General features: G+C 35.2%; 2 protein-coding genes across 2 annotated transcripts; one reads left to right on the forward strand and one right to left on the reverse strand.

The window, feature by feature from the left end:
• Positions 1 to 276: 276 nt before the first annotated feature.
• LOC127797466 (exocyst complex component EXO70A1-like) lies at positions 277 to 13998 on the reverse strand. The gene is given in 13 exon segments (XM_052330388.1): positions 277 to 835; positions 1194 to 1340; positions 1442 to 1551; positions 3202 to 3301; positions 3417 to 3617; positions 5239 to 5287; positions 5290 to 5443; positions 7870 to 8082; positions 8150 to 8288; positions 10712 to 10972; positions 11818 to 12023; positions 12743 to 12838; positions 13733 to 13998. Coding segments are annotated over 13 exon segments (1965 nt in total). The 5' UTR covers positions 13904 to 13998; the 3' UTR covers positions 277 to 717.
• Positions 13999 to 16633: 2635 nt separating this feature from the next.
• Positions 16634 to 20262, forward strand: LOC127797086 (nudix hydrolase 26, chloroplastic). Its single transcript, XM_052329605.1, has 6 exons — positions 16634 to 16867; positions 16942 to 16992; positions 17924 to 18016; positions 18776 to 18870; positions 19676 to 19790; positions 19891 to 20262. The coding sequence occupies exons 1-6, from the start codon at positions 16655 to 16657 to the stop codon at positions 19954 to 19956; spliced, it is 633 nt and encodes a 210-aa protein (XP_052185565.1). The 5' UTR covers positions 16634 to 16654; the 3' UTR covers positions 19957 to 20262.
• The last annotated feature ends 418 nt before the right edge of the window (positions 20263 to 20680 follow it).

Below are 20680 nucleotides of genomic sequence, written 5' to 3' on the forward strand. Positions count from 1 at the left end.
CACATCTCACCCTACTAAAACTCACAGTCCACCTCACCTCAGTCTAATGCGTGCAAAGAGATAAATTACAGACCGAAATCTAAGGACATAGTCCCTCAAAATAAACACAAATTATCGCAAACCACATAAAGACACGGCCGAACCCCAGACCTTGCAGTAACCAACATCCCAAACATACATGGTGGGGACCATCTATGCTATCCCGAGGGGTCAGGTACCTTAGAAGTGCCCCAAGAACACATCATCATTTGCTGATAAGGAAAATGGCACAGCAGAAACACCAAAATAATTTTCTGCAACATTTTTAAGGGTTCACAGTACATTGTTCATCACTTCAAGTAAGAACAACCAGGAAATCAGGGCATCATAAACACAAGATTACAGGTAAAAACAATAATAAATGCCTATACAGCAGCAGCAGCTATTTACGCCTATATTTAAGCAAGAACACACAAAGCAGTAGCCTATTCACCAACCATTTCTCACAAAAGCAGACGAATATAACAATGTCACTCTTTCTTATTTTCGCCCTCCTGGTGTATCGTACAGATATGCACATCTCATCGCTGCGTAAGAGGGTTGGCAGCACCACGGTGATGAAGAAAACTCGAAAAAATGAGACCTCAAATGAAAGAGTAAGGCCAATAGAGCCCATCTACTTGATAGAATTGAAGTTTCATTTACTATTGCTCCCGATTTGGTGACAGTTGCAGAGATCTAGCGCTTCGGTTCATTTAAGATCTTGCCCTCAAAAAATTCACCAAGCATACGGTCAAGGTCTTCAGCTGTGTACCTGATATACTTTTGAGGGTTCTTACCATTTTCGACCAATGCCCTGTTAACACATGAAAACACCAGTTTCAGAATGCAAACAAATAATGTACCTAGTGAATGCCCTTAAACACAAAGAAAGCCTATTTTCTTTAGTAGATTCATATTTTCCTTGCTAATGTCACATCATAAACTTATCAAATGTGAATGTGTGTATGGTATGCGATAAAACATTTTTTAGCATGACAAGAGATTAATACATCTTGAACGTTACACATTCACACATTATAAAACTAAAAATTATAGTTTTAAGTGATTACTACATCTGATTACCACAAATGTGTGCCTTAACTGCTTTAAAAAGACCAAAAGAAAAGAGAGTTCAAAATTCATGAAGGTTTATCAAATATAAGAATACACACCCAAAACGTTTGATGAAAGATCTGTAGGCAGGCAATAAGACTTCGGCAACTGCAAGCCTCAGAGATTCCCGCAACTCAGTGTCAGGAACGGTCCATTGAGACTGCTTTTGGTGAAGCTCCTCAAACTGGATATTGAACATCTTCAACCTGATAACAAAAATTTACTATCATCTCAGATTTCTCCACAGATTACTTCTGGAAGAATTATCCTATGAAAAAAAAAAAGAACAATTAAAGCAAGGTTTAACCTGTCTTTGACTATTACTCTTGAAACTCCACTGCTATTTCCTCCGTCAACACCAACTGAACTACCACCCCCAGATGAGCTGAGTCCTTGTATAGAGAGGCTCTGAAGAATCTACAAGAGGTGGACAGAAAATCATTTTCAGTATGAGCTCGTTGGACGTTAACTATAAAAACCATATCCATATTTCATGAAGCAACCAGTCTGTAAATTAAATTATAGCACATCAGCATGCACTTTCAGAGTCAAAAAGTTATGTCGGACTAATCTCCTTAACTATCTGAATTTTGGGTAAATTCCACCCAGACCACGTATGGTTGAGGTTATTTTTACAAAGATTCCTGGTTTAAATTTAGCATTTGAGGCCCCCGTGGTTTGCTCTCTTTTTTTTTTTTGGGGGGGGGGGGGGGGGGTGTCCAAGCAGCCTCTTATGTTAGATCAAGCTACCAACAGCATTAAAAAAGAGAAGGGCAAATTCCACCCAGCTCCTACAGTTTAGGTTTGCCTTTACGAAGACCACCCCTATGGTTTAAATTTAACGTTTGAGTTTATTAAAAATGACATCATTTTGATAAGTTTGTTAACAGCACTAAACTCCAAACTAATTGAAGGGGCAGTCAGAAAAGGGTGGAAAAAACATAAGGACCTCAAATGCTAAGTTAAAAACCATAGGGGGTCTCAGTAAAATGACCCAAATTACAAGGGGTCTAAGTGGAATTTACACTTAAAATTTTTAGACAAACCCCACGTTTGGCAGAGTCAAATGCGTAGTACCAACTTCCAACAGAATTAGTAGCTTGTTTTAAACTGCAATAACCTACTTCTTATCAAAGTAGTATCGCGACTTTATCTTCTATCAAATAAGTATATAATGTTACTTAAACCAAAAAAATAATAATAAGTACACAATGTCACATCCAAACCAATGAACAAATTTATATTAACAGCTAAAGAAAAAGGAAAATCCACAAAGCACCCCCAATACATGCCTCGGTTTATCAGAATAATATGAAACAGAAGCCTAAAAAAAATAGTAGAATTAAAAATTGAAAATAAACTAAAATAAGTGCTACGCTGTAAGTAACATGGACTTAGTGTGGGCATCAGGTGTGTCCCCCTTTGTTAGGTTAATTTTGTTCTCATGTCTGATGACATGGGGGGCAAGCCCTGGTAGCAAGGCTAAGGTTTCTCTTTTGTGGTTGGAAGGTCATGGGTTCAAGTTGTACAAACAGCCTCTTTGTAGACCAAAGATAAGGCTGCACAAAAAAAAACACTCTCCCTCAATCCTCGCAAAGGGAGGAGCCTCGAGGCACCAAACGCCTAAAGACTTTAAGGACACAAGTAAATTTCACATTCTCTAAGTCCTCCCTTGACCATCAATAATGATAAACTAAATGCATTATACCGGCCTAGAACAATTAAGATTGATACCAGCACCCTGACAACAAAAATAGAGCTGAAGGGGTTGAAACGACTTGAGAACACATGTGCATATGCTAGGGCAGCAATGTTATAACCAAGTCCAAAATGTTCCTGAAATATCAAGTTGCCGGAAGCCAAGCATGTGAGATAAGAAAATTTAGAAGCAAGAATACCTTCTCCATGGCTTTATATGAAAGCAGAGTACTAAATTACTACACTACAGCATAGATAGGCATGAGTCTCAAGAAAAAACAACATAAAACTTAAAAGGAAAAATTCAAGCACCAATACTAAACTAAATCCAAAATCAATTATATTGGTTGTACATAAGTAGAACAAAACCTTCGCCCATGCAATCCTCTTATACTGATTTGCATGTTGCTGAACAATCCTCCTGTGTCTTTGGACCCAGTCATCCCCTAACAAATCTTTTGCTTCAGACCTACACCAAAATAACAGTGCATATTTAACCTTTTTATGCTGTCATGCATATATGATAAGATTGACATCTATTTAACCAGCCATGTGAAAGACAAGATCACAATTATGTGACAAACCTGCGTACAGATCTGACCATATAGTGAATATTGTTCATCAGAAATAAGTGAGTCAAAGAAGGATCCTTATACTGCTTTGCTTTCCCATCCAAATTGGTTTGCAGAGCCTGCATTATTCTCATTGTTACAGACGCCAACTGTGAATTTGTTTCCTCTCCATTTTCAAATTCTTGAAAAAGTTGCTTCAAGGTTGACTGATAGCTGAATAAGTTCAGAAAATTCATTGTCAGGTTGTTTTCTGCCCACAAAATCTAAGACAGTCACCATGTAAAACAGAAGTTAAAAGCATGCTGCAGCAGCAACAGTAACAACCAAAAAAAAGAATACTAATAACTGCATATTTAGGTATCACACTGACTATATAGGTTATATGCAAACCCAAACCTGAAGAAAGCATGACTTTGTTATGTATCAATACATCCCAGTCCTACCATTTCCTGCAGTATCCCCTTAACCCATTTGATAGAAGGGAGATGAAAAGAGATGAAAAAGTTAGCAAAAGAAAAATGGTAACAAGTACAGGCCTTGAAGGCATGGGAATTCCATACATTTCCTGTTTGATATTCACCTCTCTTTGTTTTCTGGGTGTGAGGTTCAGATTACTTTTCTGCTCTTTACTTCACTCATTTTTCTGTATGACTGTTTTACTTTCAGGCTCCTTTTCGTTTTGTTCTGTCTGAGCTTGTGGGTTTGCAATGGGTTCATGCTCATTTGGCATCACTTTTTTATATCTTTTATTATCTTAAAAAATAAAGGAAAGGAAACACCAGTTGTCTCTATTTCCTTCCCTTCCCCACTTCCCACTACCAAACAAGGTAAACATTAAGCATCATGCTTTAGGTTGATTGCCATTCTTGATTCATGAACTGCAACCTTCCCTCTACCAAAAATTTTTTCTTCATAATTATATAATTTCCTTTGTTAGGAATTGTTCATTGCATACTTAATTTGTGGACTGCATAACACTTCAACCCCCTCCCTCAAAAAATGGTTCTACATATGATGTTGAGATCACTCTCAAAAAATAAGTTTGGACACACAGGTCTCACTATCCCATTTCCTAAAATCTTTGAATACTGCTCGTATAATGAGTCAACAGAGCATGGAAGGAATGTCTAGGGAAGCATTTTAATTGAGCATAGCTTCTAAGATTTTGGATCTTTTAGCAGAGAAGATAATCAGAGCATAAAACATCTAATAATAGTTGAAAAAAAATTGACCCCATAAACACAATTTACAAATAAATATTTTAAAACTTTAATAATTGACCCATCCACAGATAATGAAGGATTAGGTCCTGTTTTAATTTTATTGTTGTTTTCAGTTTTTTATGTTTGCTTTCAAATTTTTGTAAACAAAAATAGGAAACATCATTTTATTTTTTTGTTCTTTTCTAAAAAAAAAACAACACATTTCTGAAATTCTGTTAAAAAAAAAGAGGAAAACCCCTAAAAGGCGTTTTCGTGTTCAGTTCAAACCCATTTTTGCATCACAACATCATAATACAAAGCCTAAATAACTCCTTGAAAAACTTAATGAGCACATATATGACTAATCCAAACATTCAACAAAGCAAATTATTAATTTTTATGTGGATGCTGCTATTTTAACAAAAGTAGAAGGACATGCTGTAAGCATGGTAGCAAGTGAACAAGTATAGTAGTAAAAATCAACACCATCATCAAAGTGGATTAGACAAAAAAAAAAAAACTTTTATGACTTCAATCACAAGAAGTACATATAAAGCACAGAAGTGATGACAAGGTAAGTTCTCGAATAAAAAATCATGGAATAGATTAAGATCATAATTTATTAAACTTACTCAAATAAGAACTTCACATAGTTGATGACGTAGCTTGTCAAAGGATGACAGTTCCATCCAAAACAGCAGTCTTTGTTGCATCCTTTTCAACTGCTTCTTCAAAATCACCAAAGGTCTCTTGGGCTGTTTGAGCAAGCCGTTTTGTCAAACCTAGTGCAGATTCCCTAATTTCACTACAAGCTTTACCTTTGAAAAGTGTCTCAATCTACCAAGAATAAAAAACCAATTAAAATGGAATCTGTATGCATATGTGCATATATAATATAGTTTATAAGCAAACATGTACAAAAGAAAATGCTGCCTTTAGGGAGCAAGCTACCAAGCTACAATTTTTTTTTTCTTTTTTTGATAAATGCAAGCTGCACACAACTATCATGTTGCATCCTCACTCCCACTTTGGACTAGATAATCAACTCTCTGATAAAGATTTGTTCTGTGGAGAAACTGTAATGCACGAATTTCTAGAAAGAGACAAATAAGAGGGAAAACAAAATTCAAGAGAAAATAGGATTTCTAAAGCCATTGTAGATTAGGATAATTTAAAATTTGAAAGAAAATGGAATTGAGTTCAAATTCTAATTAGAGATTGAGATGAGAGATTATCATAGTTGTGGAAGAGGGATTAGGGTTAAATATGTAGATTTGAAGATAACTTAGAAGAAAAACCTATATATTATTTGATTAGGATTTGATGAGGATTAGAAACAAACGGGGAAATTGAATCCAAAACCAAAAGGGATTTGGATAAAACCTAAGAATCTTATAAACAAAAGCTTAGAGGAGGATTAGATCATTAAATTATGAGAAGAAAAGTCACTGGATAATTGTGGGCCTTCACTACAAAGGGGTCAGTTGAGTTATTTCTGCTATAATACATGTCTTGAAAATTAATCCCATACTTGATTGAAAAAATGATTTGGCATGATATAAATTCTCAATTTTGTTGTTTGATATATATATATACATGAACTCTTGATTTGCAAATAAATTGAGAAAGTGGAATTGTGAAATTATTTTAGAGGGTATGAGAAAATTTCTAGGATGATTTTGAGAAGCATGACATAAAGATTTTGTGAACGGTCATACAATGTTGTGAACTTGCACACTGGTGGACTCCAAGAACTAGGTGTACCAACTAGATCCAAGAAGAGTATTGGATTACCCTGTGTGTTGGTGAATCCATGAACTAGGAGCATTGGTTAGATTTGAGAAGAGTACTAGATCACCTTGCACAAATATTGGACTTCAAGAACTAGGTGTACTAGCTAGTTATTGACTAGATCCAGGAAGAGTACTAGGTCCCTTTCTTGCATCGGTGAATCTAGGCTATATTGCCATTGAAGTATTTGTTGAGATGATGATTTATTTATACTTTGGAAAATCGATAGCTACATAATGTATTGTGATGTGATTTTTTATTGGTGATACATGTACTGCGTGGGGAAGACTGGCAAGTTAGAAACAAAAATTGTTTTTATTTCATACATATGAAATTCTTTATTTTGGATATTGATCTATTATGTTGGGTAATTTCACTAGGCTTTAAGCTCACCACTCTCCCTAACACAATTTTCAAGTGAGCGAGATTAGCAAGGCAAGACGAGGACTTGAATCAAAGGATTACCAGTGGACTCAATTTGAGATAGTTTAATTTTTCAATTATTGTTGGTGGTTATGGTTATGTAAACTTTAAGGATGCTAATGGCTTTTACTTCAGTTTATTTCTTTTGTACGATATTGGAGATTTTCAATGAAATCAAATGACTGGATTTTGGGATTTGTGAACTTTAAATCTTGGCCTAGGGTTCATGGCTGGATACACAACCTGCAGAGGGGGTAACTTGCATTTGATTCAAAGTCATATGATCGCTCAATAAATTACCAGCAAACTATCCACTACAAGTGAAAAAATAGTGACTACGGAAGTTGATGTAATTGTAGGACGAATGGAAGACTTTGCTAGCATTTTCATATAAAGAAACAAAAAAACACCTAAGCTATCAATTTTTAGTAACATAACAGAACAAAGAAGTTTCTAAACTCAACCTCAAATACTTGAACCCTAGTTTAGAGACGTGGAACTTTGTAGGCATCAATCTATTTAATGTTTCTTTTCTTTTCTTCATTTTTTTGTTCTATTTAATGTTTCAAAGCTGGGGAAAACGATGAGCACTTACAATAAGGGGAAAGAAAGTTCAGCACTTAAAAGAAATGTCAGATTTAACTAAACAACCTTTACAAAGTACCAAACACAATGATATAGGTGTAAGCCATAGACAACTCATGGGAAGCATCATACAGGCCCATTAAAATCTAAATTATTAATGAAACAGAAATAAACTATTATTAGTTATACAGGTCACATGCAGATCAGTAATATCAACTACATTTGAATTATGAAGTTCTACATTGATTCAGATTCTAGGGAATCAGTGTCATAGGAATAACTATCAAATTAAGTTGACTGATGCATAAAATAGCTTAATGTTTACCAGATCTTGTTCCAATAGATTCTAATTGTCTTTTAACATGTTGCTCAGGAAAATATTAAGTTCTTCTATCTTCCTACCCTTAAGACTGAATTAGTAAAGTATGCAAGTGTTTTTCTTGGATGTGTAACATTAATCATACCTCAGAGTGTAGTTCTCGCATTATTTCATACATATCTAAAAGCACAAACAACTTTTCAGGGGATCTCTTGCTTTTAGCAATGGCCTCTCCAAAACTGAGTAATACGGTAACACTACTTGCAGTAGCTTCAGCAAAACATGGATCCCTGAGCGAATCAATGCCTTCAAAAATTTGATCGCATACTTTTCGTTCCCCAGCAAACAGCAGTTTGACCTGTTCAGCATGATTAGATAGTCAGAAGAAGAAATGTACAGAATTTATAAATTCAATCACAACTTACTGCAATCCGCATGAAATGAATCCAATTCCCAATCTTAGCCTCCAAAACCTCCCACTGCATCTTCTGAACATCATCCTTGCTAAGTTTCTCCACTCCCAATTTCTGAAGGCTTTCTTCCAAAACAGTAGATCGCGCATCCCTTTATGAAAAAAATATAGTATAATAATAAATGAGGGTAGGATGATGTCATTTCACAAGGCATACCAATCTAAATATGATTTTTCCAATAAATAACATTGCAAGTACCATCTACTAGCACAAGCAGCAGATCAGGCAGAGACTTATATATACAGGCTCCTGCATCCTGACAGAGATATAGTCATCACCAAGCTCTGTGGACAGGATATGCACTGGCAAGGGTGAAGAATCGGTGCTATGACAGGCATCTTTGACAGGCCACTAGCAGGCATTGTCATTGATTTCCTTCTATAATATGATCCCACAATCCCACACTACAAAGGTCAGCTACCAGGAGGTTTACCTACTATATGCCATTGGCACTGGCATTCCAGTGGTCATTACCAGTGAGATTTTGGACCCCCATGAGTCTCACTCATTATAATTCTGTATTGGACTTATGGTTGAGATGATAAGCACAATGCGCTAGCAGGTCAGCTATATCTCTTGCAACTCTTCAGAAGAGTCTCAATAGAGAAACCAGGCTATCAGAGATCACAGACATGAGATTTTGGCTCACCAGCACCAAATGGGGATTCAGGACAATAGTTCCTCTAGAGCTACACTAGTCAGATTTTCTGACGTCTTCCACTACAACACACACAGAGAGAGAGAGAGAGAGAGTTGGTACATTTATCAGCTCAAGTGGATGCCATCTCAGCTAAGCAGACACGTCATACTACCTAGTTAAACCTCGTGCTGACTAAGCAAAGGCATCGATCCAAGCTTCTATAGGAACTATTAGACAAACTTCCTTCATCCTCATAAACTAAGATGGTTTTGGAGATTCTTATTGATGCATGTATATCTCTTTTGCATCTTGTACTCTTAAAACTATTTCCTATGAGCAATGTGTATCTGCTTTTGGCAAATCTGTGACAAAGATGAAAAGCAGTTATATAAATGCATGAGTATGATTTCATACTCTTCATTCTATGCTGCTCATATTCATTACTTATTTGTGTTGCACTTGATAGATGGATTTTATGTGTTTGCTTGACTTGGTGTGTGCAGATTACGAGTACTTTATTTATCACATTCAAGACAACAGTAACATGAGGCCATACTTTGAGTTGTAAATCAATGAAAAGGATTTGTCATGAAATTGTTGTTAGGGCTTTTTAGTGTCAGCATATCATTATGTTTTAATTGAGTCAATACCTATAATTGTAAAAAGTAAAAAGTATGTGATGAATTCTGGGATTGCTGAAGAACAACTGCCACTACGACTGAAGTTCAGATAGGTTTCTACTGCAATCTGTTCAAATGACACATAAAGAGGTTGTATAGGCGCATTCGAAGTGAAGGAAGACCATTCAAAAAAATATCATTTGAACACAATTTTTGCAAGTCATTCAAATAGAGTCAAGATCCCGAAGCCAATTTTTGGAATTAATATAGGTACAGGTCGTTAGAATGACCTTACACCCAGTTTGAATTCGAATGCATGAACAAAATTCTGATCTACAAGAGTCTTATTCTGCATGAGATACTCTACTGCTATATAAGGGGTTGTTTATAACAGCTAAGGTAATGAATGTAAGGGTCCCTTTAAGAAGAACAAAATTCTGATCTACAACAGGCACATTCTGCATGAGAGACTCTACTTCCATATAAGAACTGATATAAGGGGTGCTATACTCTACTGCTATATTCTGATCATCATGATTTTTTTCCCAAATCCCAATACTTGAGTTTCCATGTAAAAGCATTGCATGCTTTGTTTTCTGGTATTTGTTTAATAACTGCATGATAACTGATTGCACTATGATGAATAAGATTAATAATTAATTAATCAAAAGGGAATCCATCCAATACCAACCATCAGAAACTATACTTGGTGTCTCTTTCTCAATTGGTATTGGAGCTCGTATGTGATACTGATTGAATTAAAGTTTGTAATCCCAAAATAAAACCAAGTGAGGCTGTCCAAACAAAAAGAGCCAATTTGGAAGGGTTTTTTATTTTTGATTTCTACAACATCGTCCAAGGAAAATCTGCTGGTCCTCCCTTTGAAAGACACTATGCCCATTTATGCTACCCTTACCTTATCCTTAAGTGTGAATGAAGAATGTCAAAAAAAAAAAAAAGTTGCTTCTGTATTCAATTTCCCAGTCTTAGAGATTGCACCTAAATTCTGGAGACCAAACATCTGTATCCAAAAAAAGGGGAAAGCTATCACTAACCAAAGCCCACCTACAGAGGTTAAGAACCGGTTATGCGATGGCCAATGGCCACAAAAATATAAACCTAACAGATAATCAACTTATAAGTTGCCAGCATATAACATCATTCATCTGTTGCATTGAAGTTCAAACAGAATACAGTATAACAACTACATACAGAACAGCTGTTTCAAGATTACCAGAAAATTGAGGCCCTTACCTGTATATTTTCAACAACTGCTGCTGGTGGCCAGTTTGAACCATTTGTTGGGCTAAATTATGCAACAATGGTAAAATCCTTGGTGGTATAAGAGTAGGAGTTGTGTAAACAGCATTTTCCAGGTTATTGCTGTGGTGTTCTGATTGATTATTAGTTAAAGGATTCTTGCTATTGGAATCACCCTGATTTCCAGGCGATTCAGAAGATGGCCGAAGTGAACTGGGGAGGCACTCAAAAAGCCGTTCAGGTTCCACAGGTTTGCTGAGAATACATAAATAAAACACAATGTGTTTAGCTTTCTTGTAAAATTAGAACAATAACAGATGCCCTAAGGCAGAACTTATGAGTGAATCTCAAATAGAAACACGCAGACACCAAATTTTTTTTAAAAAAAAGGATAAATTAATGAACTTAAGACCTAATCAAACAATATAATGTAGACCATGTTTATAAAAAATCAGGGAAGCAACATTATAAAATAAGAGGCAGTATCAGACATCATAATGCACAATAAATATATGTAAACATGAAAGCAACATCAAGCATTTGACATCTCAACCAAAAAGCACAAGAAAAAATCGAACAAAACAATTATATCAAAGGACTCCAGAATTCTTTATTCAAGAACATGGGGATATGATGCATACATATATATTACTTGTGTTCAATAACTTGATACAGATTATTGCATCCACTTTCTGAACAACTTGAGCTTTCAGGACAGTGACTTAACATGGTAATTGGAGATCTGATTTGGCATGCATCCAAATCCAATAATGTGGATTCTAACAAATAGTGAAGGCATCCTCGCGGTTGAGATGTAAGGAAGGATAAAACAGAATATAGCTAGGCTGAGCTAGACCATAAGAGCACAAGTCTGACCAAAGTAATTAGCTAGCAAAGGCTCAAAGCAGAATGAAAAACAAACTTAAGTTGGCCCATGTTGGGACATGACTCCCTTGACAAAACTCAGTGCAAATGGACAATATATTAAGTGAAAGTACTTTCCAGTCCCAGAGACAAAGCACAACAGCACCATTTAAACACAAACATGGAGGAAAATAAAGGAAAAAAATTGAAATATTATTAGCAATGTAATAATAAACCTGTAGGACAATAACAGCTGCTTGAATTCTTCTTCCAACTTTGAAATAGCCTTAGAAAGCAAGCTATTTGCATGGTTCAGCACCCCATCACTACTCTTAAAACTTTTATTGTTGCTGAAGAATCGAATGTTGCTTCTTAACTGCTCAATTGCTTCAAGATAACTTTCCAGGTCTTCATGAGGACCTTTAAGTATTTTGGCTTCTGCCTGCATGTCGGAATAGTAATGTATCAATAATCATAAGCTATGAACATATGTTGCAAGAACAACTTTTGTGCCACAATATTGCAACACCCCAAAGCTCTAGAGTAAATACTGCAAGGGAAGGCTAATGTTAGAATCAAAATTTCAAAAGCATGAAGAAAGTGCGTGAAAAGCAGTTTTTTGTTGATTAAAATTAATTAATATATACATTAACTCAAAATTAAGTAGTCCAAAAACCATAAATAATAGAAAAGACAAATGGCAAAATCCTTTTCTATATATTACCCCTTTTTTCTTACTTAGCCTAAAAAACACATATGTAAAAGAAAAGTCCTCGCTTCGTAGATGAAAATGAGCAGAAAACCAAGATTCCTGTTATTTAGGTACAAGGTAGATGGCCGACAAATGAAAAAGGGGTGTTGACCTTCAACTGAGAGAGAGAGGAAAAAATAAGACCTTTTAAACAAAGCAGAAGGTTCTCTACACCTTCAAATAGTCTCCTAACCTTTCCCTCAAATTATTCCACATAATTCACAAAGGAATGGTTGCCCAAACAAACAGTCTAGCAGGTAACACCTCCCCCAAGAACTCAAAAAAGCTGTTACAGTAGAAAGCATAACCCACTGAACTCCAAGAGTAAGGAAGACAAAGCCCCAGGTGTGTGTACCCACTGGACAATGAAGAACGAGATGATCCACCAACATACCACTAACTCTACTAACCTGACGAGAAAGATCAAATTGAGCCAATATAACCTCTGCAGCCTTCAAAGTCTTATCAATGTTCTCGTGAGCTTTCCTGATTGCGTGTGTTCTAATCTGCAATAACCAAATAAAAGTTATAGAACAGTAAGACACTTCTAATGCAAGGAGCAAGGTAATAAACCAGAGATTGGGATAAGATACAGCTGCCATACATGGATACAGTAGGCTGACAACAAAACCAAAATAAAATCTGTTTGGAAGTTAATAATGTGAGCAAAAGGAAATAAATCAGTTTTTCAAAATATCCAAAGTTTCACGAGTAATCAAGACTGACACAATAAAGAGGAGTTCACTGGACTGTTTGAGCTACTAATGCTGAGGACCTGAGGTTAACAGAAACCCAAGGAAAACGATACTTATTCTGTTCCTTTCTGAATTTTCCACAAGCAAAAACCCAAGGAATGAACTGATTAAATCAAGCCCGTATATATTTTATAGGTAATATGCCCGTATAAGCTCCCGACAGTTAGCAAAATAAAGTAGATCCAAACTACTGAAATGGGTTTAGATTTCTCTTCTCGGTCAAGTTTCCTCGGAACCAAACAGGGGGCAAACCAAATCAAAGCCAAACGAAATGAAACTGCCGATTCAGCACATGCAATCTAGAGAATCAAAGCCTATTTGAGCTAGTAGGGCTCGGAATTTCATTTCTAAGAAACATAATTAAAAGAACCCAACAATTTTTCTGCTTCTTATACTTTTTCCGCATTTCGAATAAGCAAACAAACTTAGACTGGCATGATCCAGAGTAACGAACCGGTTCGGTATTCTCAGGAAACAATCTTATACTAGATCAAGTCGTCGTGAAACAAACGCAGATCCAGCGTAATGAACTGGATGGGGACTTTGCTTTCCGGCCAACTTTCCCCAATAGTTTCTCGGCAACCAAACAGGAGAAGGAAAAGAGACTAAAAAATTCAAGAACACGGCAAAATAGATAAGGGTGACCTGAGTGGGACGCATGGCGGTCTCGAGGGCGGAGAGGCGATGGTCAAAGGAGCCAAGTATGGAGACCATGGTGTCGGTAATAGACTGACTCTTCAGCATCGACTCCCTCATCGTCGCCGCTCTTTCACTCAGCACGTCGCCGCCCACCGGCGCCGCCCCCGGAATCCCCATATTTGTCTCCCTCGCCTTCGGAAAACAACGGAGACCAGTTGGAGACACCAACAGGAGAGAGAGAGAGAGAGAGAGAGAAAGAGAGAGGGCTGCAGTTTTCACATTATTATACATAATATAATGAATATATATATATATTAACAGAGTGTTTCATGGAGAGCAAATAGATTCTTTCTAACATGATTTTCTCAATTGAGTCAATTAGGTCAATTAGATTTATAAAAATCAAACAAAATGCTAATTCTATGCTCTGATTATTTCTTCAATTTTGGCCATCAGTTTTTAAATTAGTTTGAGTATAATTTTATTTATTTATTTAAAAAATATATATTTATGAGATTTATTATGTCAAGTATCCTATAATAATAATATTTATGATATTTATATTTTTGTATGAGACTTATATTTATGTCTCACAAATATTATTATTATATGATAATTTTAAAATTAGTTCAAGTATAATTTTATTTATTTTTTTTAAAATATATATTTAGGAGATTTATTATGTCAAGTAATATAATAATAATATTTATATTTTTTTATAAAACTTATATTTATGTCTCACAAATATTATTATTATATAACACTTAACATGTCAAATTAAATTTAAATTGACTCAATTGAGTGTAATTTAATATATGAATTTAAAGATAATGTATTCATGCTAACTTGACATACTATATGTCATATAATAATAATACTTATATAATTCATATGACATACTATATGTTGTATATACACATGAATTTCATAAATATTATTATTATTATATGACGTTTGCCATACAAAGTCTACACGAACACATTCATTTTAAATTGATTTTACTTATCAAATAAAATTGTATTTAATGAAACCAATTTAGATTTAATTGTCAAAATTAAGAGGAATAGATAAACTTGCAAATTGGCAAAAAAGTATTTGATTGTTTTTGTGATTTGTACTATACTAAAACATAACAAAAATAATATTATTTTTGACATGTTGATCGGTTCGATTATTTCGATTTTTTTCAATAAGGAGATTGAAAATCTCAAATTTATAAAACGAACCAAATTATTATACAAATTAAACAAAACTGAACCACCAATTTTGACTGATTTGGTTTGATTACTTTGATTTAACTAATATTTTGTTCACCCTTAATTACTTATATCTGGTTGTGCTTTGTTGTTTTTAATTCCTTTTCAAATTTTTCAATTTGAGCAACTATTCAATTTGATTTGAATAGTTTGACTACCAAATTAACTAAATGTTAACCCTTATATAATATATTCATTAATATTTTATTATTATTATCAAATAATAAAAATATAACAAACTTTGTAGTACTTCGCTTACCTTTACATTTATTTTTCATTATGTACCATTCTATTTTTAACCCAATCTCTCACCTAAACATAGTGTTAACAAGCAACTTACTCAAATAATGCCAAGTTACTATAAACTGACACATCAATCTTACATTCAAGTATTACCGTAACCTATAATTATAATTATAGTTATTGGCCAAATTTAGAATTCGATTATTCCCCAACAAGTTAGGACGTCTTGGGTGGGAATCAGATTTCGTCACCTTCACTGCCATTTGTGTGGTTAGTGATAATGAGTGAGTTTTAAGATCTAGTAAAGATAATATGTAAAAATAACAAATTATAACTCATGATAAATATAAAAAAATATGAAGTAAAACATGCATGCAAATCCATCCATCTCATCTATTCAGGACTTTTGGTGTCCCCATATGATTTTTCATGAACCTCAACACGAGTTCTGTTTCGTCCCTAAAATTCATAACTTCATGCCTAGCCACTCTCTTATTATAAACCATTACCACAACAATGTCGATGATATTTATTGACAAATTCCTCTCAGCCATTAGAACCACCAACTTCACGTCTCAAAAATTATCTAACAAAATTAAACACAAGAAATAAAAAGACTATTTAAATAAGTACCACTAAACCCAAATTTATCTAATACCAAACATATCTCACTCACTTTGCTCTTTAATTTTAATTGTTTTCTTATTTTTAATTTATTCTTAAATTCACGTTCATATTCTCCTTTCTAATTTCCCTTCTGCTTACTCTTTATCATTTTATATCCAATTTTACATATATTTTAGCCATAATTAAAATGTCCCATATCTTATGTCTTTCTCCTAAAATCCTAGCCTTGCCTTTAAATTTTAATTTTTTCTTATTTTTTTACACTTGATTTAAGGTGAGAATCTTGCAGAAGTAAAGTAGCAACATCGCGTTGAATACAGATATAGAAATATAATTAAAATAATAAAAAAATTAAAATAATTATATAAACAAAATTATAAATTTAGCCTCTTATCAATGGAAGAACTTGTTAATGAAAATAGCTGAGTTTTGTTCAGCCAACTCTACCCTAACACTCCCTCTCTAACGTAGAAAATCGATGTGACGGTTATGTAGAATCATACTAGATGTACATAATTTTTGTATATCTTAAACTACATAAAGGAATATTATGACTAAAATACTTCTCGCTTTCATGTGTCTCACACGTCTTATTAGGGACATTTTTGTTATTGGTATATTTTTGTGTAGTCTAAAGTATACACAAAGGTGTACCAATAGTATTATTCTATGCAGTAGTATGTTAAAATGTTAGAAAAAAATATATTTAATTAAATAATTTTAAAAAATAAAAATATATTTAAAAATTTATGGGGTTTTAGGGTTTTCCAATAAGACGGGCATCCGCGTCCCTGCAGCGTTCATGGCGTTATGTCGACGCATCGTCTTCTCTAAGTCTCCATTCCCTCGTCTCCCAAGCCCTACACTTTCCTCCCCAAACTGCCCTCTCCCATCTCTCAAATTCACTGGCCGACCCCTGCGCATCTCCTCGCGTGCTTCGCAATCCGCCATGGAAGCCGCTCCGCCAGGTTACAGAAGAAATGTCGGCGTTTGCCTCATCAACCCGTCCAAAAAGGCAAACCACGCACTGTTCTATCTTATTTCCTTCTTCTTTTACATGTTTGTGATTCCGAGATCGGGATTCTGCAGATTTTCACCGCTTCAAGGCTCGATATCCCCGACGCCTGGCAAATGCCGCAGGTAATTCGGAATTATGTGTTTTTTGCGGTTCTGATTTTATCCGTCTGTATACAGCTATGCCTACCTTGCTTATTTGCTTCAAATTTCAAAGGTTGGGAGCTGGAAATTCACCGGCATCTTCACTTTTTAATTTTCTTCCCGTATTGGTATTGCCAGTTTTATCGTAGTTGGGCTTAGACAATCTGGATCATGAGTATGTATCAACTTACCGATATCTGCATGTGTCTTTTGGTTTGGATTATTTCCGGAATCTTTTTGGGGTTATCTAAGGAACATGGTTGGAAATACCAGTTATGTGGCAGAATAAGCTTATCTATGTAAGTTTTTAGTTCATTTTTTCCCCTTAAATTTGACAATGGGTAAAAAACCAGAAGTTGTGCTATCTGGTTCCTGGCCTTCCACTTTTGGAACAAGCAGGAGCAAAGAATGCTTATCATGGGGCCCTGGGCAGACAAGAAGGATAGGGAATTATAATCAGCTTTCTGAAGCTATTTGATTTATGTTTATGCTTGTTCTATCAACGAGGTCATTCATTGGAATTGTAATTAGGTTTATTGTAAGGGCAGAGTTGAAGAAACTGATTAATTAGTTTAGGGAGAAAATCTTTTGGTTGTGGTATCTGTTGCATATAGTGACAACCTGACAGTTAGCAATAGTCGTGAACTGATGCCCCCCACAGCCCACCCTGTGCATCTGCAGGATATAATTTTTATTTTCATGTTAAAAAGTGAAATTTTAATAGGCAGAAGGCATTTATGATGTGTTACTGCAAATAAGTGTATGGTGCATGACTGAATTAATAGTGTTCAGGCTTGAGTTGTTGAATCTAGAGCACCTAAGAGACCTTAATTTTCTTCTGACACTTATGAGAAGACTTGGAGAATTTAATCTCTTCATCTATAACATCGAAAGATACCGTCTTTGGTGACAGGGTGGTATTGATGAAGGTGAGGATCCCAGAGGTGCTGTTCTCAGGGAATTAAGAGAAGAAACTGGAATTACTTCAGCTGAAATTATTGCGGAGGTTTGGATTTTGCATTTAGCTCTCCATGCATTCTACATTTTTTGGGTTGTTTCTATTAGGCTTTCGGTTAAATCCTCTAACCCATGTTTGATTGCCAAGAAGAGAGAGAAAATGAACAAATAACTGGATTTCCTTTATTTGGTCTTTGGAAGAAACTGTTAAATTATGACTCGGTTTTAAGGGAAGTTTTCAGATGTTAGCTTGCTTCATAAGGCAAAGCTTTATTTTGAAAAGTCAATCCAATGTAAAATTTTCACTGATGCAAAAATAAAGAACTTACTTTTCTGTGTTACGTACATGGTTAGCTCAGATTGTAATACCTTGTTCTAGAGTCTAGACCATTCCATGAATTAGAAGAAATTGATTCACAATTCTGATGTCTTGGTTAAAACATTTTATGGAGATTCACACTGGGTCCATGAAACAAAACTCTAAATCATGATTGACGGTTGATGGTGCTCTAATAAGGGTGTCCCTATTTGACAAGTCTACCCACTTTGCGAGAGTCAAGGGAGGGTTGTTTTTGTGGACATCTTTGCCCTTGCTTTACAAAGAGACTGTTTCCATACTTGAGCCTGTGATTTTATTGTTGCCACGATGGCTTGATGGTGCTCTCATAACACTTCCAAATCACAGTATCCTAGTGCTGGACTCATTTGCTACTTTCCAGAGCCTTCTATCCAACCTTGAATAACTAGTTTTTCTCTTAAACTTTGTAGCACCTATATCACTTGGATAATGAAGAGGTTTTATGTGCAGGTCCCATATTGGTTAACATATGATTTCCCCTCAGAAGTTGGAAAAAAACTTAAGCGTCAATATGGAACGGACTGGAAGGGTCAAGCTCAAAAATGGTAAAGCATCTTTATATATATGAAATGGGTTTAAAGGCCGTGTCTAAAGTTTGGGTTCACTAACTGAAGATTGTTAAGTTAATGTCATGGTAGTTCTCGCACTCTCTATCATTGTCGAAGGCTCCAACTCTTGCTCAACATGGCCCGAAGAACTATGGTTTTGCCACCAAGAGTCAGTTTGGATCCAAGTAATTAGGGGCTGGTTCTAAGTGGGAAATTTCAACCTTTATTATCTTTGGCCTGGAGTAGGCTAAATCACTCTGCATCAGTTATATATGAAATATTTTAGATATCCTTATTGCATAATGATACCAAAAATATTTTTGGGGTTCTTATGCGGGTTTAACATGTGCCAGCCGGCTCATCCTGATCTCCCCTTACTTGGGCAGCACGAGGGTGTTTAATTCCACATGTAAAGGGTCCCTAGTGTATGAACCTTCCCGCTTCACGATTGGGGGAGGATCAGTTTTATTTGTACCCTTACCTTTGCTTTGCAAAAAAGTTATTTCTATAACTTGGAAGTCGAAATACTTGACCTTTCAGTCTTAAAGGAGCTACTTTACCGTTCCTACCAAGAAGAATAATTTGAATCTCTCCTGAAGAAAGTTCCAATATATGCCTGATTCGATTGGTAAGTGGGATAGCTCAATCTCAAACTGTAGATGACTTGTTAGTAGTGAGAATGACATTAGCTATAACTTTATCAGAGTCATCTGTAAGCCTTTCTTCACACGTGCTTGCTCAGGGAAGAATACCATGTGTAACTCAGGGAAGAATGCCATCCGTGACCTGTTTGTAAATGCAGGTTTCTTCTTAAATTCACAGGAAAGGATGAAGAAATCAATCTTGCCGGAGATGGGACCGAGAAGGCAGAGTTTGGGAATTGGTCATGGATGTCACCAGAACAAGTGATTGACCATGTCAGTGCTGCCTTTTATCATTACCACGTTATACTGATTTCTGAGTTTCTTGTGCTTATTTTTATTCTACTTTACCTCTTTTCTTCATTTTTCTGAGCAGGCTGTGGACTTCAAAAAACATGTATACAAGGAAGTTATGGCGGCATTTTCCCCCTATTTCCAGTGAAGTGATCTAATTTCAGGCTATTTTAATTTGATCACTCAATTCACTTGGAATGAGATGCCAATAGGAGCCTCCAATGTGGTACTAAGAAAAATTTTACCTTCTTTAATGCAAACTATTGGTATATAATATAGGGTTATACAACCTGAAATCAAGGTATCATGGTTCTGGTTAAAAACAGCATTGGATCTGCACCTTGTGGTGAAATATATTGTTGGATTAACATTTGCATTTATATGTTCTTTGCTTGTAAGCTTTCATTTCAAAGAGTTTGCTTTTATATGGTTGAATGGACTCGAAGTTGTGACCTTCCAATCTGTACAAGTATTTGTTCAAAATAGAAATTATACGTACACTGTGAACTTGCATGCAAGAACTGTAACACCACCACCACTTTTAAATCTTAATCTTGCTGGTTAGGTTGACTATATAAATTCTAACTCTTCAACCATTTTTATTTAGGGTTAGGGTTATATTTTCTGTAAAGCCACCGTCAATATCATATTTAAGTGTTTTTTTTCGTCATATTTAAAGTGTTTGTTTTTTAACCTCTTGCACGCAAATGTAATCTTTGTTTCAATTAGATCTGTAGGCTAAGAGTGTAATCGAAATTAAAAAAAAATTAAGTTAATATATTTAAAAAAAGTAAAATACAGAAATTAAATTGAGTAAAAAATGCTAATTCAAAAATGCAATCAAAATAAAGAAAAGTTCGTATGGTCATATA

This window comes from Diospyros lotus, chromosome 3, assembly GCF_014633365.1.
Source record: "Diospyros lotus cultivar Yz01 chromosome 3, ASM1463336v1, whole genome shotgun sequence".
Classification (NCBI taxonomy): Eukaryota; Viridiplantae; Streptophyta; class Magnoliopsida; order Ericales; family Ebenaceae; genus Diospyros; species Diospyros lotus.